Source organism: Schistosoma haematobium, chromosome ZW (genome assembly GCF_000699445.3).
Source record: "Schistosoma haematobium chromosome ZW, whole genome shotgun sequence".
Taxonomy (NCBI): domain Eukaryota; kingdom Metazoa; phylum Platyhelminthes; class Trematoda; order Strigeidida; family Schistosomatidae; genus Schistosoma; species Schistosoma haematobium.
This window is the reverse complement of record NC_067195.1, coordinates 37,065,885-37,093,378: the sequence shown is the minus strand read 5'-3', so window position 1 is coordinate 37,093,378 and position 27,494 is coordinate 37,065,885. Positions and strand designations below refer to the sequence as shown.

General features: G+C 36.4%; 1 protein-coding gene across 3 annotated transcripts; it reads left to right on the top strand.

Moving 5' to 3' along the window:
- On the top strand, positions 1–27,477 carry MS3_00003457 (uncharacterized protein). 3 transcript variants are annotated; one of them, XM_051211266.1, is made up of 8 exons: positions 1–6,306; positions 8,053–8,554; positions 11,716–11,905; positions 15,418–15,630; positions 16,750–22,814; positions 25,556–25,772; positions 26,574–26,756; positions 27,227–27,477. In XM_051211266.1, exon 5 carries the CDS (start codon positions 18,676–18,678, stop codon positions 20,254–20,256), a length of 1,581 nt encoding a protein of 526 aa, XP_051071301.1. In that variant the 5' UTR covers positions 1–6,306; positions 8,053–8,554; positions 11,716–11,905; positions 15,418–15,630; positions 16,750–18,675; the 3' UTR covers positions 20,257–22,814; positions 25,556–25,772; positions 26,574–26,756; positions 27,227–27,477. The 3 variants fall into 3 exon arrangements, with proteins under 3 accessions (XP_051071301.1, XP_051071302.1, XP_051071303.1); XM_051211267.1 differs by lacking the exon at positions 15,418–15,630 and having other exon boundaries at positions 22,641–25,772; XM_051211268.1 differs by lacking the exons at positions 15,418–15,630; positions 25,556–25,772; positions 26,574–26,756; positions 27,227–27,477 and having other exon boundaries at positions 16,750–16,834; positions 22,019–22,443.
- Positions 27,478–27,494: the final 17 nt, after the last annotated feature.

Here is a 27,494-nt window from a genome sequence, read left to right as displayed (position 1 = left end):
ATGTGAATTGTTTGACTGTTAATCGAAGAGCGAATAGAATTTTCAGTAAATATCGTCATTTTCATTTTATCTGTGTGTGGACTGCGATACTGCCCGGGTGCCCAAGCCGAAGCAGGTAGTTTTCTTAGGGTGCCACATCCAGAGCCTTTGAAATAAAGATCTGGTCCACAAGGTAGTGGAGCAACTTTAGGAGATGCAGTTCCATGGTAGCCGGTGACCAACAATAGGTTCATGCGCCTTTTGTTCCTTCAGAATACTGGAGCCCATGTTGGAATCAGGATTTTCCGACTCTCCTAGGTGAACTCTCCATGTCCACCGGCCTGGTTAAAGCGCTGAACACTCGCCGTTCGTCCTCTCAATTTCGTAAACAACATCCTCGCCGCGAGAAGGCAGTGAGTAGGACTTCCCTGGCAGAGTCTGTATACATGTGGCTTTGTGAGAGCATTTCGAAAGGGAGGGCCGGCCCTTCCCACTCTCGGCCGTACCAGGGCATTCGGGGGCCTGGACATGTGCTGTGAATGCCGATGCTGGGACTAGTTGTAAAATGCGGAGAGGTGGTTAGTGTATGATATTGTGTCGTGGTATGAAGGAAAGCTGTACAGGACCGGATTCTGTTAACCCTTCATGACGTTCTGTTTGGGGTTCCAGAGATGGTGTAAGACAATGTCTTGAGACGTTATCAGATATGGCTCAGAATAGAAGCCATTGGCTATCCTGCTGTAACTTTCTTTTACTTTCATCATGAAAAATGAACTTTACTTTTCATTTGATAGGATTTTTCCCGGTTGTATTACATCTAACTGAACTACTTTTCCAATAATAATAATAATAGTTATTATTATTATCTCACTCATGTACCAATTTATGTTCATTGTTCTTTTATTATACGCACATTACATTATCTCTTCACAAGCTCATTGTAACTGTGTGGCGCATATGTATTTGATGTGTTCGGATAAATAAATATATTCATACGTATCCGATAACGTCTCAAGACAGTGTGTTGCACCATCTGTAAGACCAAAAACAGGAAGTCATTAAGAACCAACAGATGCCAGTCATGTACAGCTTTATGTCTCACCAGTCCTAGCATTGACAAATAATGCACGATGTGGAATTCACTGGAACGACATAGTGCATGTTCGAGCAATCGAAGTCGGTGTTTCATGATGGTGACACTGATTGAATTGTCGTCACCGTATAAAAACGCACGCTACTGAACCTCGGCATTACTAACATGTTGTTACCCTTGAATGTCAGAAGGCCAACGATCAAACGCAGAGTCGTCTAAAATCCTCAATCAGGGAAGACCGAGTTTCACAAGCATAGAGCAAAACTGGTCTAACTGACGCGTTATAGATCCGATCTTTTACAGCCAGACTAGCAATATCAAGGCTCCAAACATGGCTCAGATTCGGGTAAACCGCTCTGTTTTTTACTATACGCGAATTGGTCTCATCACTCACGCCACCAACTTTGCTATGCTGCCTTCTCACAAGGAAGGATGGGGTTAGAAAAGATTGACCTTAAGAATGCACACCTCGCCTTATCCCACGGATTTCCGTCTCCAGCGGTGAGGTCCCAACAAGCACGAAGCTAACAAAAAAATTGCCCACAAGAAGGTCGTGTGTGACTGGCTTTAGGCATTTGTCCCTTGGGTACTGCGGTCATGTTCTCAGGTTACTAAGACCACCTCTTGCCCTTTTCAGGTACGTCCAGAAGAACCTTTCCACAGTGTGAGCGATCGGGAAGTAAAAACCGCTTTCATACTTCTAATAGTACTCAAGACCACTGTATTCATAATCAACCTCCCTCTTCAATTCCTATTATTCCTCCCACCTCGACTTTCAACCCTAAAATTCCTCTTTTGGCTTCCTCCTCAAGTGTCACCCTGGCCAACGATTCTAGTACGCGAAACACTGTTCCAGGTCTACTGAAACCTCTCTCCAAACTACACATTGGAGACTTCAACGTACACACCCTATGTCGAATCGGCCAGCAGACCTCCTTGACTAAGACCCTGGAATCTCGTACCATTAATGTATGCTGTCTCAGAAACACTCACACAGGACCCTAGTGTGGCCAGTCACTCGACCTCAGCTCGCCGAAATGATCTTACCGCTCATCAACCGACCTGTATGACATGGTAGGACCTTAAGGAACAGTTGTTGCAGCCAGTATAGCTCGGTTGCTTCGTCACGTTAGGCAAGCCCGACCACCACGTCAAGGTAGTAACAACAGTCGAGCAATCCGCACTTAATCAGTTGGCAATCAATGTCCGTATGTACGGTATGTGCTTTGCATCTTCGAAGTACAAAGTACTTTTACAAGTCTGGCAGGATTCTGATCATGTACTCACTTTGGGTGGTGAGCAGGTAGAAGTAGTCGGGAATTTGTGTACCTGGGTAGATGCATAAGTGCTGGTGGTGGCGTGAGTGATGAGATCAATGCACGTATAGTGAAAGCCAGAGCGGCTTATGCCAATCTGGGCCACCTTTGGCGCCTTCGTGATGTTAGTCTGACTGTAAAAGGTCGAATCTACAACGCGTCGGTGAGTGCAGTTTTACTCTATGCTTGTGAAACCTGCCCTCTCCGAGTTGAGGACGTTAGACGACTCTCTGTGTTCGATCATCGCTGTCTCCGAAGGATTGCTGACATCCAGCGGCAACACCATGTCAGTAATGAAGAGGTTCGTCATCGTGTGTTCGGGCGCAGAGACGATAGTTCAATTGGTGTCACCATCTCGAAACATCGACTTCGGTGGCTTGGACATGTCCTACGAACGTCGTCCCAGAGAATTCCACGTCGTGCATTATTTGCCGACGCGCGGACTGGTTGGAAGAAGCGGAGAGGTGGTCAGTGTATGACATGGTGTCGTGGTATGAAAGGAAGCTGCAAAGGACTGGCTTCTGTCGGTCCTTCACGACTTCCTGGTTGGGGTCTGAGAGATGGTGCAACACAGTGGCTAGAGACGTTATCAGATATGGCTCAGAATAGAAGCCAGTGGCGATCCTACTGTAATCTTTTACTTTCTTCATAAAAAGTGGTTGTATGTTCCTTAACTGAAAGAATTCTTCTGGTTGTACCTTTCTGTTTCTCGCATTATTATTATTATCATTACACTACCATACACTAAGCCGTGGTCGTTATTGTTCTTTTTTTATTTCTTATACGCACCTTACCTTCTTTCTTACTCCCCATTCTCATTGCTTTGTGTGGCACATGTATATTTGGTGCCCCCGTGTAGCAATATTTGTGTTCAAATAAATAAATTGTCTGAATAATTAATAATACTAATAAACCACAGAAAATAATGCGGTCATGTGAACTTTCAATCATAGGTAAACAATTGTCAGACGTTTTTCAAGTACATTAGTGGCAAACAAAAGTGATTATTCTAATTTGGAATTCCCTAGTTAGAGAACAGGGGAATGAAAGATCGTCCGAATATTAGGATCAGCGGTAACTTGTATGGATAGAGACTGTCAAAAGCTAACTTTTTGACCTCTTTAGTATTCGTCTCGTGCTAATGAGATGTGGCTAACCCACACTAGTGCCAGACTACATTGCTTACGATTGAGTTGCTACTATTTCAATAATCATATTTTGGACATGAATCTTTCTATCCCTTATTATATCAGTAAAAATCAGAACTGTAGAATACGAAACAAGAATGATTAGAAAATGACGAGGGTCACTTGGGGAAAGACGTGACAACAAGCAGAGAACACTTAGTTTACCTAGGTAAAATCCAATGAGGAAATATAGGTAATATTTTCTATCAAGATGCGATATGCATTTCAGCAACCATTGACCCATATATTGTCTATTGCACCTGCCACTAGAAGTGAGTTTTTTTGTGCTCCATTGGGAAACTTGACTCTGAATTCACATCTCAATCTCTGCCTAAACTTACGTCGAATAGCCTAATTTGCTCCCAAATTTTGTTTTGTGTGGCACATGTATATTTGGTGCCCTCGTGTAGCAATATTTGTGTTCAAATAAATATATAAATAAATATCAACTAATCAGTTTTCATTGATTGCCAAAATCACAGTAAATTTATTAAAATAAATGAAAGTTCATTGAAGTTCAGTTTATTCAATGCATATTGATTGAAATTATGCAGTTGAAAATACTCAGGAAGTCATTAAACAGTTTTATTTTCGAACAAATTAACGCAACGAAATGCATTAAAAGTTGACTGACCAAAAATCACCTTAAATATGTGCAAATTTTAAGGTGGATTTTCTGTTTTGTATGTTATATTTGGGAGTGTCATATCCCTAATATCTCTCATTTTCAAAATGGAACAGTCCGAGGTTAGTTTTTGGTCTTTCTTTTCGGATTAATGACTGGATATTTAGTTCACAGGTGTTCTTTCCCCCAGAGAATAAAACACCGATCGAGTGAATCTAAGCCATTTGTTCTTAACTGAATCTTAACGGTTAACAGATAGCTTAGAGGCAAATTGATAATATGACCGTTAAAATGGGCTATCTTGTTTATGTGGGTACTGCGGTGATGTTTGCTGATATGCCTGTTGATTTCATTTAGTTTGTTGTTTAGATTTCTCTGTTTTCTCGATTTTTTAGCATATTGTGACTATGGCGTCTATTTTAATAGCTTATTATATTACATTTACTGCTTCGGTGGTTTTTGAATGAGCATAATTTGGCAAAATGTCATGCACTTCAACGCCAACGTATAGATTTCAGAGTTTTCTTTTTGATAACTTATTGCTTGAGTGCAATGCGGTAAATCGTAAAGGCTTGGGACCAGGATCAGATTCATTGTTATGTGCATGAACTTCGAGATCACACTTTGTTGCAGACTGGACTAAAATGGTATAAATCCCGATATTCGTTAACCGTTAGTCTTTGGCAACAACATCAATACAGCTTAACATGGGTTCTTATTCGATGTAATGCGGCAAATCAGAGCTAGTGGTTGAAGATGTATTAACTTCAAGAAAATTACCGTAGAAAATCTAGATAAATATGAACCGTTGATCCAGTTAACACTTATATCTATCTTCAGTGTTTTCCACAATCATCCATAGTAGTCATCATTGTGAATTAAAATTGTGTTCGTTATTTTCTAATCATGAACAATTGGCTGAATATTTCAATACAAAGTGGTAGTTTCTTCTTTATGCGTTGTATTTGAGGATGTCACATCAACAACAGCTCTGTAGAGTAATCAAACTCGACTCAACCAAGTGGGATATCGATAGAACATCAACTCCACTATGGTGCTTAGTGCGTTCAGTATTTCCATCTCTTGCAAATTTGATTCGTCTTGATTACTTACCACACGTAGATTTGGTGGCTCAGCGATCAAGACCCTCTCAGCCGCTAAGTTACGAGCCTAATCTCTGTCCCACCTACTTCAACTTTGGGGATTGGGTAGTATCGAAGCTCTTGCACTTAATGCGTGGCTCGTAGCCTAAGGTATAGATCTATACTTGGTAAATGACCCTTAAAAAATATAAAACACTTCTGACCACTCCCACATCGTCAGTTACGTAACAAGGACACCGTAGAAATTAATTAACCGATTTTATCCAGAGAATGTTACTCCACCAATGTCCTTGCTCCAGGTTGTCGAAGACTCCTTCATATCTGTTATAATTCTCTCTTACGGTTATAACCCAGCTATTCCTATTGCTTAGTATTCTCGGACACCGATTCACTCGACAAGTCCCCAAATCAGAACACGGTTGAACAGCAAAGAGATTATATTCCAATAACAAGGTTAGATGGAAGTAAGAAGCACAATAGGGAAAACGTTAGTATATTTATAGTTTTTCACATGAGATTTCTAGTGTTCACTAAGTATTGACTAACACTGATTGGATAAGAATTAGCCAATCAGCGTGCACCAAAGCAATCGTGCATTGAGCATGCTTTAATCCAGTCTATGTCCCGCTAACAATATTCTTTTCGGATTCCTCGTTTATATTGATGCTTATGTGTAAAAAATAAAGCTTTCTCATAATCGATGTTTAAAATCACGAATGGTTAACTGGTTGATTTTATTTCGAAATATTTTCTATGACTTTCGCGGTTATCATTCTAGCGTTTCCTTTGTAGATGAAGAAGCGATTACATCGATCTGTCGGTTGTTTTGGATTTAGATCTATTCATCTTTTTTCAAACACAGCGATTACCAGTAAAAAGCTGCAATCCAAAAATCCCCCTATTCAGAACTCTGATCCAGACCCCAAAACGTATAACAAAGGACAAAATTTACCAGCATCTAGTGATTATGACCTAATGTTAAGTAGTGTAGTAAAAGAAAATGGTACGTATAATTAGTTTTGGAAAAATACGTAAAACCATATATAAGGTCGATTTTACTTAAATTCAGCATGTAATGATGATGCTAGTTGAATTATTTGCGATGAGTAAGAACGGTTATTTTATCCATTGTACAGCTACCTCCTAGTTTAGAATTTCATTCATTTCTGTATATTAAGGTTAGTTAAAACGATAAAATCTTATAAACATTAGACATTTAGTGCGTGTTAACCTTTTCTGAAATTTCGTTGAAGCTAAGGATAAAATACAAAGGGAAAATGTATGTAAAAAATTGTTCTGTTGAATTTTTAGTGTTGAACTAACAATAAATTTGGCACAGTGCTGCGTATGTATAAATACATAATACACACAAAGTTCAACGAAATCACATACTATGAACTGACTATGAGCTCACATAAGTATATGACTTAGTTTTTATCATAACTATGTATCTCGAATGGATTGTCAGAAATCTGTCTGCTGTTATTGGCTGAGGTCTATCGATGTGTGTTTGTAGATATCTGAGATTATTGTCCAATGAATAATATTATTTTAAAACGGGCCTTTGTGTCTTGCATATATTTCGTGCATTTATTTTCAACAACTTTTATGCGGATCACTAGTCGCCGACGTTGGTAGTAGATAGAAATTGCGAGTAGGTGTTGATTTTATGACAAGAATTCATGTAATAAAGGATAGTTTTTAGTTCTAAAAATTTTGCAACCCAATAGCTTGCGGCTTTATGAGACATAAGTCAAATTGAAAATTAGTGATGATTATTCTGGATTTTTTCGTCATATCCTTTGTAAATAGCAGGTACCTTTTTAACTGAACGAAGTGTATTTCATTTATACTGTGTTCCTCCAAAGTTCTTTTTAGTCTTGTGGTTACTTCTCTTCATTTCTTCACGATATCATTTCGTTCTTTGTAGCGTATTTCATAGGGTGCTGTTGTGACAGCTTTTTCGGTATCAAAACGTTAGTCTTACTGGTTGCTTGGTGTTTGTCGAAATTATTACAAGATGTTTGACAAACTTTGTTTTCATTTGGATGCGTGTTTTTTGACTGAATTCGCTTATACTTACCAGTGTATTTGCTTCTCGATTCAGCGAGTCAAATGATATCCATTATTCGGTTGACTTTTCTATTGTACGTTGAGTTTTGCTTACTCTAAAAGCATTGAATTCAAGGAGATTGGGTTAGCCTATGTGCTATCAAGCAATTACTTATTTTGATGAGTAGTCTGAGCACCTATTATTTTTCCTTCTAGTCGTACATCTATACCCACTTCCAAAACTAGCTACTTACCTCACAGCCGTTTTTCAGAATGTTTTCGGTGGGAAAATGAAAGAGACCTAAGTAGGTCAGTCGACTCTTCTCAACCTCATTTCTATTTTGGAAGAACGATCTGAGGCAATCGTATTTTTGGGGGGGGGTCTGGTAGGACAGTCATTCAAGTTTAACGACGTTACTTTTTCAGAAGCAATCTGGTGATACATTGTATCAGTACACAAAATGTGTAAATAAAACTAGGTAGATCTACGTGGTTTTAATCGGGATTGATCTGTTGTTTCACATTTTATCATCATCTAACACAGACTTCCCGGAGCTTAGATTTCTACTGTAATCAAAGTCGTTGAATCATTTTTAGCGATCATGTTGCCATTTTTCATACTTATTTACTAATTTCCAAGTTTAATGTTCTTAAGAGTGTTTTGATACATTATCATATTGTTTGTTCTACATAATAGATGCCTCCTCATGTTCCACTTCTCAAGTAACCAATACTAGTGTGCATAATAGTAATCTATCACACACAAAAACTAGCAACGTCGAGGAAAATGGAAAATACTTAGTGTTTGGCGGTAAAGTTTCCGAACCTCGTGCCCCACGTATTTCTAATGTCAGAAAACAACAACCGATGAAATTTCAATCTCGTACACTCAGTCCTTCCGATAATCAAGATGTACATGAGTCGTTGCAAAGAAATTTTATCCTTAACTGCTCATCTGTTTCAACATTGAAGCGCAACTCTTCCGAAACAAGAAAAACTGATGATTTCGATCTACAATTTGAAAAGCAATTAAATAATGGTAGTAGACATTATGACCTAAATAATGATGTATCAGAAGATATTCACAATTACTTATTGAATTCTCCATCCTGTACAAATTTACTAAACACTGTAACTGCCAAATGTTCAGATAAAAAGTTGATTTCCAAGACGGTAAGTCTTGGAATTCCTACACAAAGGTAAATTATATATATATATATATACATATATATATATTAAATGCTCTGTTTTTTTCCTGTGGTAAAGAAATTCATGAAAATATGTTTTTCTAATGCATACTAAAAACCAACTGTTTATTTACTACATGAATCCCGTTTGTCATAGAAAATAAAAGTTCCAGCCGTCCGACAGACTCATTCATTTGAATAACAACTAGTCTGTCGTAACCAAGTTTTGTGCCCAATACACTACTTCCACGTCAGTAAACCGTCAAGTAAACCACTAACATGCCGTTAACACTCCAAGGCCGAATGGGAAATTTTACTCAAAATATTTGGGACCCTGATAATTGACCAAACTTAGTGAATTTTCTGATTTTCATTATTATTAGTATCTGGTAATTATTATTATCGTAAAATTTCTCAGTATCGTTTATGTGTCAATGCTTATGATGTTATTGGTTAACATTTCCTTGGCAGTTATTTTTGTCACTAGAAATTTGTTTGTATTTAACAAACACTGTAAACTACTTTCAAAGCATAGTTTGTGATACTGTTTTGCAAATACGCTATGTATATATCACTGAATAAGGTGAAATATCAGATTATTGGATTTGAGTGATTTCTTCAGTTCACCTCGAGAGAACTTATAGCTGACTGAAAAACAATTGTGCAATTTCTGATTGGATTCTTTATCGCTTTGTAGTTTCTTTTCAAAGAACACATTTTCTTTTTAATTCCTTATTCACAGTCTATGTTTATATGCAGAATTTAACCTGATAAGTTTTGTTTAACTTGTGAACTTTATTCAAAAATTATGAAAGAGCATTTATATTTGATAGGTTAGTATATTAAATAATGATTTATTACCTAATGGTACTGTACTTTAAGTGATCACTAAAGAGAAGACAAGTCCCAGCGTAAACAAAGACGGTACGAATAAACGAAAAAGATAAATGTCAATCTAAGATATTAAGTGTGCTTTCCCTTAAATACGAACAGAATGAAGTGCCACGTCACTTTTCCTAGCATATAGAGCAAACAAATGTCTATTTTCGAAGTGTTATTACTAAGTTTTGATAATTTCAAATAACAACTATTGGTAAAAGTCTCATATCATGACATTGACATGATCAAAATTATTTTTTGACTACTATATATTCTGCGTTCTTCTGTACTACATAAACTTATACTAACTTCAGGCAACCAGATCTCTCGATACATTTAAACAGCAAAATCAATAAGGTTTGTCAAAAAAGGATTAATTATGTTTCACAACTTCTCATAACCTATATACAGCCTAAGATTATATATATAATCTGTCAAGCATAAAGCTAATCAAGATTGAAAGTGAAGTTATATCTCTTTCTCGGATTTAAATGGCCATGTTCCAAGTAAAAATGTCAACCAAGTTGATATACAAATTCAATTTGAAAGGCTGTACCAACAAGCCACGGACTTAAAACTTATAGATCATGACAGAAAGGTTTGGTCTGAATCCAAACTTGTTGATATGGCAAATCAACATTATATTTTCGCAATTTCACATCCAAGAATGTTGACGAAGGAACATATGTTGGCATTGAAGAAGAATAAGACCGTTATAATAAGACCAAATTGAGCTTCATGTATTGTAATAATGAATCGAAAAGATTATGTGTATAAAATAGCCCAAATTCTCAAAGATGCATCAAAATTCCAAGTTGGCAAATCTAGTAAATATGTCATCGGAACGATGGGAAACAGAGTTAATAAACAACCTACGGAACTTTTGAAAAAGGAACTCATCGATAATTCAACCTACAATAATCTGCAGGCAAAATGGTCGTGATTGCCTTTTATATATAGTTTCCATCATGTACACAAATTCAATATCCCGTTAAGATCTATAGTGTCTATGGTAGACTCACTAATATCATAAGTTAGCTCGATGGTTAACTAAATTATTAGAACCAATTCTTAAGAAATTGGCGGCTCATAGTTTAATAGACAGACCACAGTTTTCTGATGAAATGGATAATTTGAATAACCCAGATAAATTCATGATGTCTTTTGATGTCTGCTCATTATTTACACGCATACCATTAAAAGAGGTTGTTAATATAATTTGCGAACAGTCTGAACTACTTTCTTGACCATAAAATAAGTTGAGGAAATTATTATTGCTTTGGATAAAAGAAAGTCATCTCCAGTTCAGCAATAAATTGTACAAGCAAACAGGTAGGGTGGCCTTAGGATCGCTCCTATAGCCTACTTTGGCCGATGTTTGTGGTTAACCTAGAAGAAAAAAAACTAAAACATGAAATACAGAATACGACACACCATTCCAAATATGTCGATGTACGTTTATTATTTGTGATGACATGGATTATTTTCCAGTTGGTGTCTTTAACGTGTTTTGGACTTTTAGATGCCCGGAAACAGTAGATAACTGTTCTAACTTATCAATGAAACATGTATTAGGAATTCGGCCGTTAGTGAGACTATCTCGGAAAAAGACGTGAATATTATTCACTCTCAACCCAGGAGATTGAACCAATGGCCAGAACACTCTTGGAAAATGTTCAACTGACCTTCAGCCACACTTCAGTTACCAATTATTTCCAAGCAACCTGAATGGGAAATTGATATAAGTTTTTCAACTCTTGGTGAGGTTGGAAAGGCTATGAGCAGTCTGAAGCGAGGGAAATCAGCACGATCTGATAGACAGACTAACCCGCGGGGAAGTGGTTTAGTTTTAGCAGTTAGATTAACCGCGATCTTTGATAGAATTTGGGGACTATTTTATCTCGTCATGCTAATGTGGTATTGCAATTGCAGCTAACTTACATTCGTGCTAGATCCTACGCTGATTATAACTATCCGATAGTGAAGCAGGGTTGATTTTTCCTCAGTATGTGGTGGTTATTTTTCCGTCGTAAAATCATTTTATTTTAATTCTTGTCATTATGTCATTTTAATTGGTGCAAATTTTTCGAGTTGCTACCCTGTCTTTTGTTGCACAAGTTTAGCGTTATTCTATGTTGTTTTTTTCAGTAAGAATAATTGTATGTTATGATTATATTGTAACTGCATGTTATTTCCAAAATATAATTTATTTATGTAGTATTATTTATCTTACAAAAGATCTATATTTCGTTTGCTTGATTCATACATTTTAAGACCTTACTAATCCTATTTAGGCCAAATCATCCTCTAAAACTTTCTCCATCTTTTATGGAATCAACTTCAATGAAAACTGTTAATGATTCTTTGCGTCATGAATTAAAGCATCCATCTAGTTTCCTGTTTGCTAATGAACAAAGAGAAATGGTTGAGGAATTACAAGCAACAAGAATTATTCTTTTGAAACTGAAACGTTTATTAGTCGAGGTTAGTGACTGAAATGTTTTATTTTTTACTGGAGTAACTTTCTATTTCTCAGCATAGTGTTATTATCGTAATATTTCAGTAATCGATTTTCGAAAACTTTGTAAGCTGTACCTCACGTCAACTAATTACTTTTACGTCGCCTGTTGTTTTGTGTAGAAAATTCATATTACAGATATGTTCTATCTAAATGATAAGAATTATAATAGCAGAGAAAATAACCCTCAGTCGTAGTGTTGTTTTTATCATATTTTGTCTAGTCAACAAAACAGTCTTTATTTGGGATCTTCTTTGCTAAGTAGTTAGATCGTTATGGGATTGTTTTGGGACTAGTAATCAAACGATTTACCGATTCTCCATGGTGAGCACACAACAAAAACATATCGAACCGTATGAGTAAATAATGCGTAGTTTTGTTTATTCGAAACGTTTTCATTTACTATTTTAATATCTTCGAATTTTATAGTATCAAATAACTTTAAAAAATAAACCAACGATCTAGAAAGTTCCAAATTCTCCTATCATTTAATAATTACATTGCCAGAATTACAAGACCCTCCACCATAAGTTTCCTAATATTCAGTCTATATCTGATAGATCGATCTCCTATTTAACTTGCTGATAGTTTTTTAAGCTTGGATAAAATTCTCAGCCAGTCAGCTACAACGTAGGACCAGGCACATATATGCATCGGAACAAGTTGCCATACCACACTAACACGACAAGATGAACACCGGATTCATAAAAGTAGTTAATTCAAAGGTGGTAATATATAAAAGAAAGATTACAATAAGGATATAGTACAGGAAGAAAGAATTAGTTCGTAGAAAGAAAGATATGAAGCGATTTTAATCTCTTAGTTTAAGGGAAGACAGGGAGTGTATACACCGACGCCATTGTGATCGATTCTGAGCCATGTCACCAAGAGTCTCCAACCATTGGTTACGATAGTCACGCGGACCCCAACCAAGTAGTCTGCATCTCTCAACATGGCTCAGACTACAAGTTAGTGACTTCAAGCACTGGTGCCACGTTTTGGTTTGGTCGCCCCTAACTTTCTTCCAACCATCTCTAACACCGGTTAGCATTGCACGTCGTGGTAATCGGTGTTCGGGCATACGTAACACGTGGCTCAACCATCTCAGTCGATGAAGATTCACAAGCTGATCAACTGATTTACCATCATTCCCTAATACCCTGCGTCTAACCTCACTATTACTTATCCGGTGATCCCAGCAGATGCCAGCATTATTTCTGAGGCATCTGTGGTCAAATATTAGTAGCTTACGAGTACCTTCTATTCTTAATGGCCATGTTTCGCTGCCGTAAATTAAAACAGAACGGACTGCCGCGCAGTATACGCGTCCTTTTATTGATAGACGGATATCTCGCCTTCGCCATAGTTGACGCAAGTTGGCAAAAGCCAAACGAGCTTTTCGAATCCGTGCTGAGATTTCGTCAGACACCAACCCATTAGGGCTGATCAGACTTCCAAGATAAGTGAAGTTGTCAACGCGTTCGACTACTTCACTCCCTATCCTTAGTTCAGGTGTTGACGCAGACCAGTCCTGAAGCAACAACTTGCATTTAGAGGGAGAGAAGCGCATTTCAGACATTCTGGCATTGTTGCTTAGTGTTACCAGAAGACTCTGCATTTTATCAGCGTCCTCACCAAACATGACTATATCATCTGCGTATTCTAAGTCGATAAGTAGACCTCCTGGATGGAGATCAATACCCGAGAACTCAGTCGACGAGAAAGTTATTTCCATCAGTAGATCTATGGTGAAGTTAAACAAAACGGAGAAAGTGGACAGCCTTGACGGACACCACTTGAAGTTGTAAAAGCAGATGACAGTTCGCCATAAGCTCTCATTCGACTAGTAGTGTTCAAGTAAAGAGCCTTTACAAGGTTTATGTACTTCTGAGGTACGCCTTTCAATGACAGACACTGCCACAGAATCTCGCGGTCTACGGAGTCAAATGCTGCTTTTAAGTCGAGAAAGACCACCATTGTCGGACGTCGATAAGTATGCCTATGTTCTAGAACCTGACGAATGGTGAATATATGGTCGATGCAGCCATGACCAGGTCTGAAGCCAGCTTGATTCTCTCGTGTTTGCAGTTCACGAGTCTTAGTTAGGCGTCTGATAATTATCGAGGCTAGTATTTTCGACACTATATTAGTTAAACTAATCCCTCTGTGGTTGTCACAGGATGATTTTAACCGTCTCTTATATATTGGGACGATAAGTGATTGTGACCAGTTAGATGGAATAACGTCTAACTCCCAGATCCTAGCTAAAATATTAGTCAACCTAATCGCTAAAATTGGACCACCATTCTTAAAGACCTCTGGAGCCAGTCCATCTGGATCAGCTGCCCTTCCTCGCTTCAGATTAACTATAGCCTTTTGAACTTCAGCAAGAGTTAGGGGACCTACTTCAATGTTCCATTCACGCTGTCTGGGAATGGAGGGTAGTTGTAGAGTAGCTGAAGGCCAGTTGAACTGTTCTCTGAAATGTTCCGCCCATCGTTCTAAACGTCTGGACTGGGAGGAGATGAGAGTATCGTCTTTTCCCGATATAATCTCACTTACAGTTGACTTATTAAGTCCAGTTTCTTTTATTAGTCTGTAAAGCTGTCTTGTGTTCCCTATAGTCGCCGCCTTTTCCATCTCTTTTGCTTTCGTTGCCCACCACTGCTCACGGTCGTTTCTTAGACTTTTTCTTAACCTAGATCTGATTTGTTTGGTGTAGGGGGTCGACATGTTAGACGATGTCTCTCCTTATGCTTAAACTTTACAAGGTTAATGTACTTCTTTGGTACTCCTTTCAGTGACAAACACTGCCATAGAACCTCACGATCAACAGAGTTGGATGCTGCCTTGAGGTCGAGAAATACTACCATTGTAGGGCTTCTGAATGTGTGTCTGTGTTCTAGAACCTGACGTAGTGTGAATACCTGGTCTATACAACCACGTCCAGGTCGAAAACCAGGTGAAAACACATGTTACGTGTGTCCAACCACCGACTGTGTCGACGTGCGATGCTCAATGGTATAGGAGTAGGTTGGAAGAAAACTAGGGGCGGCCAGACCAAAACATGGCACATGTCCATGAAGTCACTGACAAGTGGACTGAGCCATGTTCTACCGATCTGTCTGACATGGTAGGACCTTGAGGAACGGTTTTTCCAGCCAGTATAGCTTAGTTGCTTCATCACGATAGGCAAGCCCGACCACCACGTCAAGGTAACAACAACGGTCGGAAAAAATTATCAGTCATCGACATTGAAATGTACTATTTACCTTTCTATTGGTTCAACATGGGTTTATTTACATAATCCTAATTTCTGCTTTCGGTAATTGGCGATTTATTCTTGTTAGCGTGCAGTATATATTATTTTTTGCCAGCTAACGTTGTAAGCTTGAATGTACTCGCATCCGCGCCCATTACAGTTTGTGTTAATATTTCCTCTCTTTTTGGTACCAAATTATCATATATTTAAATCCAGACTCCGAATTCGGGAAATAATCTTTATTCTTCGACTTTCAAACCAACAAATCTATGTAACGACTCGTTGCATTCCCTCAACTTTACCATGTGTCATTGTAATGTAAATCAAAGTCGATTTCTGCTTGTTCCCTCAGTTGCCGAAGATAATCGACTAATACCCTCTATCTGTAACAAATCAATCAATAGAACTGGTCTCGAAGAGCTTATTGATGTAAGTTCTTCTTAAAAAACGTTTTACGTTATCATAGATAAATACATTTCTACTTGCTATAATGCATTTTTAAGACGCTTTTCAGTGGATTGCTGTATATATATTTTCTTATATACCTAAACTAATTGATATGGTCATTTTTATTAGGTAACTCATAGGATTTTATGATTTTTGCCCCTGTCAATTATCACGTGACAAAATCGCCAATCAGAACATCGACTTATAAGACCTTGTTGTTGTGTTAAACCAATGACAAGTCAAAACAGTACTGGCAGCTTTGCGCAAACTCTGAATCTTTATTGATCCTTCTCGCTTAGTCCTGACCGTTGAGTCCAGAAAGCAAATCTCAACCTCCGCTATATAAATCATGTATTTCAAACATACGCAGTTTATGTACAAGCAAATCAGACCGCATCATATCATCAAATAGAAAATAACAATTATACACGATCAAGCCAAAAGTGGCTGTGAGTGTGAGATATTGAGAATAAATTAAGAATAGTAAATCAAATAATAGTAATCAATAGGTCAAATGAAATTTTATGATAAAATGAATATATATATATAGTTACTTTATAGTTATCCAATAAGAACGTGTGTAATAATAGTTCATCAATAATTTCTAGCAATTAACACTCATTGATTCTTCGTTAGGATATAAGATTTATCTAGATTGTAATACTCTGGCCAGACAGGTTGTTCATTGGTTAATCGTAAAGATTCTAACTTAACATATTCTGCGTATAAATATTCTAAAGTAAATTAGTTCTACAAACTTGATAACTGGTGTACCGTAGTTAAGGTTGCATGTTATCTACTGGTTGACCTTTGTTTAATGTATCGGTTTTCTATCTCCCTTTCTTGATAGATTTATCCCATTAATTACCAAATCAGTGTAAATATTATTGCTATTACACAGTTTATTTTTGTACACCAACTTTCAGTCGTTAGTTTCTTTACATACATCAAAAATCTTTCTGTTTTGTTAGCTCAGTGCTGGGATTGCTAAATGATTGTACTAATGAAAAACCTATTTTACCCTCAACTTTTAAACTGTTTTCCGTAAAAATTGAAACCAATTGCATATATTGTTGTTTGCTTTTCGCAAATGAATTTTAGAGCCTTGCACAGCTTCACTTTGAAAAATCAGAAATTCTATGCGCTACCTAATAACTGTAAATCAACGTTTTATCGCTTCAGAACTGTAAGTATATTTTTGAATTTATGAAACATTGCTTCCAAAATCATCAGAAATTATTTCTTTAAGAGTTATTGTTACATTTTGTAATTATCAATAGTAATTGCACTTCGGATTGTTTACTTTTGAGCATATGGTCAGCTTTATTCAGAGTAAGCATACAGACATCGTCAACATAGAGCCTGTACGTTGGCCCGATTTTCAAAGCCTCATTAGCAGGAAAAAATGGAAATAAAAAACAAGTCCGAATGATGTAATAGCAGTGATAAATAAATAGAAATAAATATTGAGAGTAAGTTTGGGAAGTTTGAGCGAAAACGTATAATTGGAACGGTAATGAGATTCAGGATCTAGAGGAAGATAAACAGTAAATACGTCTGCACTACGATAAGCGATTCTGAGATATACCACCTAAAGTCTCTAAAAATTAACACTCGTTCAATTTGGTCATCTAGTTTGTTTAACGAAGATGACGTATTCACCGTAAGTAGAATAGTTGTTGGATCATAATTGTTACAGACTGACACAATGTTTACATCTCGGTATAACTTGCCTAAGATAAGAAAGCTTGGTTAGTGGAAACTTTAGGTATCTGTTCAAATAAGAACCTATGCGTAGTATGTAATAATGTAATAAGAAGACGAAGATTATCAGAACTATGTGATATATTAGCGCAGTACAAATCGAACAATCTGATCACACATACTTGTTAAGAACATATGTATTAATAAATGATCAACTAGACTGGAAATGGGGTAAGAGGAGATAAGGGTAATAATAAGAGTAATAATAATAATAATGTGAACACAATTTGAAACCTAATCACTCTGGCTAATAAGTCATTATTAGGGTAGGTTTAAGGTGGGAACAAACTGTTTTTGAATACACAAAGGGGGGTTGAATTTTCGTATGGCTAACGCTTCAATAACCCTTAGTATACGCCCTTTTACACCTTTATACAACACCACAAAAGCCGAGTTATGATCAATCTTATGGCCTGTTTCGATTATATGTTTAGTAATAGAGGATGATGGATGTTTATCCTCTGCTCTTATTGGGTCACTTGATTGTAGTTGTTTCCGCAACCATTTTGGTAGATGTTCACACACCCTAACTTTGAGATCACGATTGCACCGTCCTATGTATGTGTGACCACACACACATTTAAATTGGTAAACAGTGGAATGTGACACAATCTTTTTCATGTCTTTAAGGTTTTGGATGAAGCATGCACCTTGTTCCTTCTTTGATAATGACCTTTGCTGCGCAATACGTTTTGTTGATGACTGATTTAAGCCTTTGTTTCAATAAAAGGTTATTTGAATCACCTCTGAATGGTAAGGTGATGTAAACAGGCTTTTTTTCTACCAAGGCTACAATAGGTCACACTGTACCATCGACTTACCGTCTATTTATGAATTTCAGAGGAATGCTATCAAAAGTATGTGAGTTGTCTGAATTTTAATTGGAGCAAGAACAGTATTTCCAGTAATTAGAACAACACATATAAGCGAACAATTGTTTTCAATTAGATCTTCAAAAGATTACGTTTAAATTATAATAACTTTGGAACAGAAAAGGCTATGGCAGTGAATCATACATCAAAAGAAAGCTTATGGTCTCTAGAATAAAATAGGAACAAAATTAAATGTTACTGTTTTACAAGCTTTGAATTAAATGAAATAACGTCCCCAAAAATAGCTTCCGTAGTTTGTCTAGGCTTCTTGTTCTCTGTTCATATCACAACCTACACTAAGCAATGAAGTGTCAGAAAATCAATTTCATACCCATTGATAAACCACAGATGGGTAGAATACTTCGAGGAACTCCTGAATAGGCCGGCTCCAATGAATCCACCGGACATCGAAGCAGCACACATAGATCTTCCTATAGATGTCAACCCACCAACTACGGAAGAAATTAGAATGGCCGTCAGACAAATCAAGAACGGGAAAGCATCAGGACCCGACAACATACCAGCTGAAGCACTGAAATCAGACATCGAAGCAACCACAAGCATGCTTTATCTTCTATTCAAAAAGATTTGGGAGGAGGAACAAGTCCCGATGGACTGGAAAGAAAGACACCTCGTCAAGATTCCAAAGAAAGGAGATCTGAGCAAATGTGAAAACTACAGAGGCATTACACTACTGTCAATACCAGGGAAAGTCTTCAACAGATTGTTGCTGAACCGGATGAAGGATGCAGTAGACGCCCAACTTCGAGATCAACAAGCTGGATTTCGTAAGGATCAGTCGTGCACAGACCAAATCGGAACACTACGGATCATCGTCGAACAATCAGTTGAGTGGAACTCGTCACTATACATCAACTTCATTGATTATGAAAAGGCATTCGACAGTGCAGATAGGAGGACATTATGGAAACTTCTTCGACACTACGGAGTTCCTGAGAAGATTGTCAATATTATCCGGAACTCATACGACGGACTACAGTGCAAAGTAGTGCATGGAGGACAGCTGACAGATGCATTCCAAGTCAGGACCGGAGTCAGACAAGGCTGTTTACTCTCTCCCTTCCTCTTTCTTCTGGTGGTCGACTGGATTATGAAGACCCCGACATCTGAAGGAAAACACGGAATACAATGGACAGCTCAGAATCAATTAGACGATTTGGACTTCGCTGATGACCTAGCCCTCCTATCGCGTACACACGAACAGAAGCAGATGAAGACAACCAGTGTAGCAGCAGTCTCTGCATCAGTAGGCCTCAACATACACAAAGGGAAAACCAAGGTCCTCAAATTCAAAGCGAAAAACAGAAATCCAATCACTCTTGATGGCGAAACTCTGGAAGATGTAGAGTCCTTCACATACCTAGGAAGCATCATCGATGAACAAGGAGGATCCGATGCAGACGTAAAGGCGAGGATCGGCAAAGCAAGGATCGCATTCCTACAATTGAAGAACATATGGAACTCAAAACAACTTTCAACCAATATCAAAGTGAGAATCTTCAATACGAACGTCAAGACAGTTCTACTGTATGGAGCTGAAACTTGGAGAACTACAACAACCACAATCAAGAAAGTACAAGTATTTATAAATAGCTGTCTACGCAAGATACTCAACATCCATTGGGCGGATACCATCAGCAATAGCCTTCTGTGGGAGAGAACAAACCAACTTCCAGCTGAAGAAGAAATTAGGAAAAGACGATGGAAATGGATAGGAAATACATTACGGAAATCACCTAACTGCATCACGAGGCAAGCCCTAACTTGGAATCCTGAAGGGAAGCGAAAAAGAGGAAGGCCAAAGAACACATTGCGTCGGATAATAGAAGCAGATATGAAAACGATGAATTACAACTGGACGGAGCTAGAAAGGATTGCCCAGGACAGGGTTGGATGGAGAATGCTGGTGAGCGGCCTATGCTCCTTCACGAGGAGTAACAGGCGTAAGTAAGTGATAAACCACATATGTTTTAATTACAATATCTCTTCAATCGTAGCAGATATTTTGAGAAAACTAGCTAATAACAATTTGAAGCAATCAGCTATATCACTTAACAGTTACGTTTGAGGATGAATGTAAAGAATAAATTTTTTCATGGACTATTTTAATTTTTTAAGGACTGTTGATTAATTATACGACAAAGACGCGACCAACTATTCACTTTTTGTTATGATAGGACACTCGATGTTAACGTTTTTATACTCGTTCACACCTAGGATTCTATCTTTCTGAATTTTTATTACATTTTTGTTGCATTTATTCTTTAAACACATAGGTGATTCAGGCAAACATGTACTTGATGGTTTTTGTATTGTATAGTATAGATATTTCAATACTGTGTTTCCAACACATTTTGACACTCATAATTTAAATCACATTAATAGTCGTATTACGTGTTATCCGGAGGATGGTGTAGTTCTGAATGTGGTTTTTAACATATTTTGACTGCTTCCTTTTATATTCTAAAAGGATTTTTAGATCTTTTTTTTGACAACCTTAATGTTGAAAATGTAAAACTTCGTGAAATTTCCTTCAAAACATCATTGTAGTTCTTTGAATTGACAACTATAACTAGTTATTTTATCAAGATATTCGGTGTCGAATGTAACTACGTATCAAGACGTAAATCACAGAAATACCGTTTATTATCAAACCTATTGGTTTCGTGCCACTTTGCCAATACTGCTTTTCTGTTGTCACCTAAATATTTCAGTGATTCCATATCATACACTCAGTAATTTGTTTCTTACTATTTCTGATAAGAAAGTGAATCGGATCAGGTGACTTATTATTAGCATTCCAAAATTCTTATTAGGTTAGTCACATTTTACGAATGCTGTACTTTATTCTGGTCGAAATCAATGTTTTATTTTAAGAAAGTTTAATGGAATTAACTAGTTCGTTTTTATCTTAATTGTTAGCTCCATTTTCTAAATATTTATCCACTGATCATTTATATTGTCATATCGTTTTGTGATTAAAGAGGTTAAAATATTAGCATTTTAACATTTGTAAGCTATTAATCCATACTCCACATACTTCGGTTAGAATAGCCGGGTAGCAGCACATGATGGCTCAAAACTGAATACATAAATTTGTGCTTGGTAAATGAATCAAAATATCTAAACGCATGTTTTAACTGTCATTGCTGCTACTGTTATTCTGTTATAATTCAGTTGAAAGTAGGTATTTTTACACATAGTGTATCATATCTCATTGTTATATTTTAATACGAACACGGTTGTAAGCAGTTGAAGATAAACCACGAAATAAAATGCATTCAAATTATTTTGCCTCAGTTGTGGTTTTAGCCTTACTGAAATAGGTATTGGCTGTCGTGCTTTGAAAAATTATTTCTCACAAACCAAATATCCCGTATAAGATCTTCAGGAAATTCACGGATTACCACATCCTGGATAACTAGACACCTTCTTACTGCCGCAAATTTTATTGTATTCAAAGCAAACTCATCAAAACACATGCAGTTTTTCGTCATTTGAGCTATGTTTCAGTTGACACTATTAAAGGTATCAAGTAATCTAGTCCTGGAAGGTTCGGAATATATATAATATTCCCTAAATTTAATTTGCAGTACAGTAATGAAGTACAATAATCCCAGTATATAGTAAAATTAAAATTTACAAACTATATATATACGCATTTTTTTCTTCGTTTAAATATTACTGATCACTGTTCACCGAATTTTTTTTAGACTACATATCCTGAGGATTTGGATACTTAAATATATTTTTTATAGTTCTAGCAGATATCTGGCGCTTCTTTTGGGAAGTTTTTCTTGGTAAATTTTCCATGACCTTCCTAATTGTAACTTTCCTCAAGATGCAGCTGATATACTTTATTTCAAAAAAGTGGATTTTTATTTATGCCGTTTTGTTTTGTGTGTCTATTCTGGTCCTAGCTTAACTTGATATATTTATGTATGTCTATTCAAACTTTATTTATTCAGAGATAGTGCCACTACTTTCAAAAAGAAATTTATTTAATTTCCGGATTTTTTAAAATGCATTCCTCAGAACATAGTATGGTTTTTTGAGATTATCAACTGTGATGCCCTTTATTTATTTATGGACGTTTGGTATTGAATGTTTTTATGCAATAATAATTTTAATCAAGAAATCATTTACTTTTGGTTTTCTCACCAGAATTGATGTATGTATGCAGATGTGGGTTCGTTGCTTTGATCAAGTTGGTTCGCTTTACAATATCACTCATTATTTGCCGATGCCTTTATGTCTATCACTTGATATTCATGTTTTTCAAAGGTTTGTTAGCGGAAATTCACTATTGCCACTTTCTTCTATTTTACAATATAGTGTCTGCAGAAAATTCAGACTATTAACAGGAATTCTTCATGTCAATCGCTGTACAATAAAATTAGATATCATGGCCTCATTGATCTAAATTGTTTATTTTCTTCACAGTAACAATGTTTTATCAGATTGCTTGTTTCGAGGCGCTGAGTTCACTGTCTACCTCTTTTCAAAATTGTTAGTATTTCATATTATTTTACCACATATATAAAATCGTTATCAAAATATATCGTAATGTCTACTTATTTAGGTTTATGTATTTGTGAAATAAGTGCAAAATTATAGTTCCAATAATTTGAACAAGATGTGATTAATTTCCATTTTCCCCACATCTAGTTGACGTTAACCCTTGGAATCTTGTTCATTCGCTAACAAAAAATCACCATTATTGATTATAGTATTTATGATTAGTTAAATTCATATTTCTTTATGGTACCATATTTTATTTACCCATATTACTCGTTGTATATCTTCTCATAACTGTTTTCAAAATGAACTTATGTATGACATAAACCGTCATACTTGTCAGGTCACATGCATGTGTTGAAGTTGAGTTGTTTTTGAGGATACTATGTTTTAAACGAATGTGTAAATTAGGAAAAAGTAATCACGTTAATGTTAAATGTGACGTACATGCATAGTCGTTGTACTTCCATTCAAAGATTTATGAATATAACCCAGTTAGTGTGGGGGGGGGGAACTGTCATTTCGATTTGATGGCAGCCTGTGTGAGCGGTTTAGTTGGTAAGGTAACTAACATGCGCGCCTTGAAGATGTGTGTTCACACAAAAACACATGACACAATCATTGTAATAAGGATTTTTTCTATTCCATACTAACAAAATAATCATTCCCGTTAACCAACACTTGAGTGTGGTTTAGTCACCCAAGTATCCATGATTATCAAGTGTTTGAAATGACTGGACAATTGAACTAGCATATTATCAATGGATAATTACTAAAAGGAACCTGTCATTGGGATGTATATATATGATTTACAATAATGAAATAATACTCGTCGAGTGGATACGTTAAGTAATAATTACATAATGACAATTCGATTATAAATTAAAATTGAGTAATTGAAAGAAGGAGGATTAATAATAGTCAAAGTAATTATTCGAAAATCAAGAAGTTGCTACGTTACATAGTATATAAAAAAAGAGAAGGAACAGGATATTTTGATGAGTGGTCAGTAGAGTAGTAGTTGTGCAAGAATCAAGAGATCAATGTTGAGAATGATTAAAATACAAAGTTCAAAAAAATGGAAGAAAGTAGTTTATCAATGTTCTGCTACAAACTCCCCTATACCGATGGCCAAGGTAGCAAAAGTAGTTGTACAAACTTCTTTTGGATGCAAAGGTTAGGTTTGTGAACATGGATTGCAATGGCTTCAGCAATGTGCAAAAGACGCACTCGTAAACCATGTGACATATTCGATGGAATATGGTAGATAACCTTAAAAGCTTTATTCAGTTCAACTTGATGACCTGTGTCAACCAAGTGGGCCTGTCCTTTGCTCAACCACGATGGATGGTGCTCTGTTATACGATGACGAACTTGCCGAATTGTACGCCCCATATAACTGGCTCCACAGAACCAGTTTAATCGATAAGTACACATAGATTTGGCGAATTCAGGCAATCTGTCTTTATTGGCTGTTCTTATTGTGGGGTGGTTGTAGAAGGTAGCACTCAGTCTGACTGCATTAAATGTTTTTTGTACCGCTTTTCTCAAACTCTGAGTCACAATTTCTTCAGTAGTATCATTTGGGAATTGTAATTTTAAGTACAATACTTCCTTCGGAACGGTAGGCAGCTTTATCCTTTTCATCTCCTTCATGTGTTTTCACTGGGTACCCATTCCTACTAAGTAAGTTACGAATATTTACCAATTCATGTACAATAATGTCGTCCGAACAAACCATTCCAGCACGATGAGTCAGGATCTTTATCAAGTTCGTTTTGTATCTAATAGGTACTGCACTATAGAAATAAGTGTATTGTCCTGCTGCAGAATTTCTGTGTAACCCTCTTTTTAAAGTTCCATCTGCTCGTCTAGTTAGTTGGACAGCTGGAAACGTTAAGCTACGGTTCTTTTCTTCTTCTAGTGGAAAATTAATAGGTGAATGAACGTTATTAAATATAATAAGTAAACTGTCCTTTACCTGTTCTTTTTCTAATACTACGAAAGTATCATCCACATAGCGATAATAAGATGTTAAATTGCTAATTGTGTTTTTAAGTGGTCCATTCTCCAGTTTTGCAAGGAAAATAGAGGGCCCAATAGTGACCCCATCTAGTTGTCTATAGTATTCGTTGTCGAATCGGGATTGGATAGAATCTCTTGAAAAAAGTTGTATGATATTACACTTTGCCTGATAGGACCTCTATGTTTTTTTCATTTTGATAGCTTAAATTCATCCGGATTGAGTGTCATTTCATTGCTGCTGATAAAAGAAGCCTACATGTTCTCTTCTAGTATGAAAACACTCCATTCATTTAACGGTTGAAAATTTACCGTAACATGGAAATACGTCTATAAAGTAATGAGATCAGTTAGATAAAAACTAGAAGTTCTTCCCCTTTTGTTACCACCTTTCCAATGGGTTTATCTGTATTTGTTAAAAATATCTCTATCCATAAATTATTCAAATAATTATCATTCAACTTACTGTTAGTTTTGAATTCACGTTAAATAACCGCATTCCGTTTGTAACAAACATAAGATGGCCAGCAAATTAATTGACCAGGTATGCGCATTTATTGCACTATATTTCTGGTGTGAGATATCAAATCTACGGGCACCTTTTACTTTTGATAGTTTAATTAGACCTTTTCTCATCTTTAATTAGACTACATACAATGCATTTCTAAATAAGAAACATCTATTGCAATGAACCTGTGCTTTGTATTTAGTTTATCCAAAATGAAAATACCGATGTTTGGCGGACTTCACAAATTCCATTCGTATTCCTATCTGCTTACGCAATCATCATTATTCTCCCTAAGACTTCCAAAATATTCAAGCTTGCAAACTCGTTTGTTACATTCGGGACACAAAACAGAATTATTTGGTGATAAAAATGAATCTTGGGTACCCATATATCGTTTCCGTTCCATAATTTTCCTCCAGGTCTGTTTCCAATTATTTGTCTTCTAAAAATTAGTAAGTCACTAACACGAAATATATATATATATTAAGCATGTAGTCCAACACAGTTAACCAGTTCTTCAAGGATTGGCAACATGTAATCAGACCTCCTTACATGTTTCATCCGAAGCATATTCGAGGGCGATTGTGCTGATAGATTTTAGGTGGTTCATGTTTGTGCTAAAGTGGTTTACTGTGGTTCTGCCATAAGCAAAATCATGGATATTTTTAAACCCTTGCCGTTTTTCAATAGTCGCAGGATTTCTTAAGACAGGAATCCGTCGATAATTGATGGTGTGGGAACAGTTTAAAAAATCTCACACTGTATAAGTGGGCATACTGAAAATGTATGTAGTCCATTGAATTTGATCGTAGGTTTTTGAAAAATTTGTCCACCACTAGATGTTATTCCATTACAAAATAGCTTGAGGTCTTCATTCAATCGATATATGTCCAAACTTTCTTTTACATTGTAGACCCAATGGTCATTATGACTATGAAATAGCCCAACACATCCCACCTCTACTCAATATTTTTACAATTTAATCCATATTAGTTGCGGTATTATTACGGAACATAATAAATGTCGTTTAAGACACAATTGCTACAATAACAAGTATTGGACAGTGTTTGCAAACTGGAACTTATTCCTTGTCTTAAAACCTGCCAGTAGACATCCAAAAGACACACATGTTTCAATTATTTTCATGAGAAATTAGTAGTATTTAAATTGTTGGTAACTAGACGATGTATTAATAATTTAACTTACAATTATTTTCCTAGGCGATCTCACAACTTAAAATTATATTAACTGGCTCATTAATTTCTGGCTGTCCAGTAGCTATATACAAATACCTACATGATCAAGTTTCTTCCTCATTAGTTTATACATTTCTGGGTTGTGCCGTGTTTTCCCTGTGCAGTCTGATTATTTTCAGTTGGCTCAGCATAAAAATTGTGGGAGTCGTAAGTTAATCATATTTTATATTATATATAAGATTCCTCTTGTATAAAATCTTTTTAGTTCTTCGAGTTAAGTCATACTATACTGACAATTCTTATTGTTTCATATAGCGGTTAATTTATAAGGACAACCCAAGATTCATCACATCCAAGTTTATAGTGACCGTCAGTCAACATATCTATCTTCAAATGAGAGGGATTTACGACGAGTTTCTACACATACTTTTCGTGTTATGCGTGATCAGAAATCGGTTTTCGGCTGGAGATTTAAGATGTTTTGTTTCGTTACGTCAGGTTTTTCATTATAGTGAGCATCTGATCTTCATAAATCACTATGAGGAAAACTTAATTTACAAGAAATATATGCGTCACTAGTTCTTTGTAATAGTTGTCAGTAGGTCCGTAATTAAAAATTTGAGTGGTCAATATAACTTAGATACCCTGCAATTGCTTTTTGGCCGTTTGTATTTCAGGTTAGTATTCACAGAGAGTCTGGTCTAGTACGCATCGGACATTTAACATTTTGGGGAAAACGTCAAAATACAATTTTGAATTCAGGTCAAATAGTCCCACCATCGGATCTTAACGAAACACCGGGAAAAAAAAGTTATGTTCGTATTGGGATAATTAATGCAAATGCCAATTCCACAAAACCTTTGGGTATTGGACGAACCTTTCTTCTAACTAGAGGGAGATCGGAAATATTAGACAGAGAAAAATTCAAGCAGATTTTCGGATTTA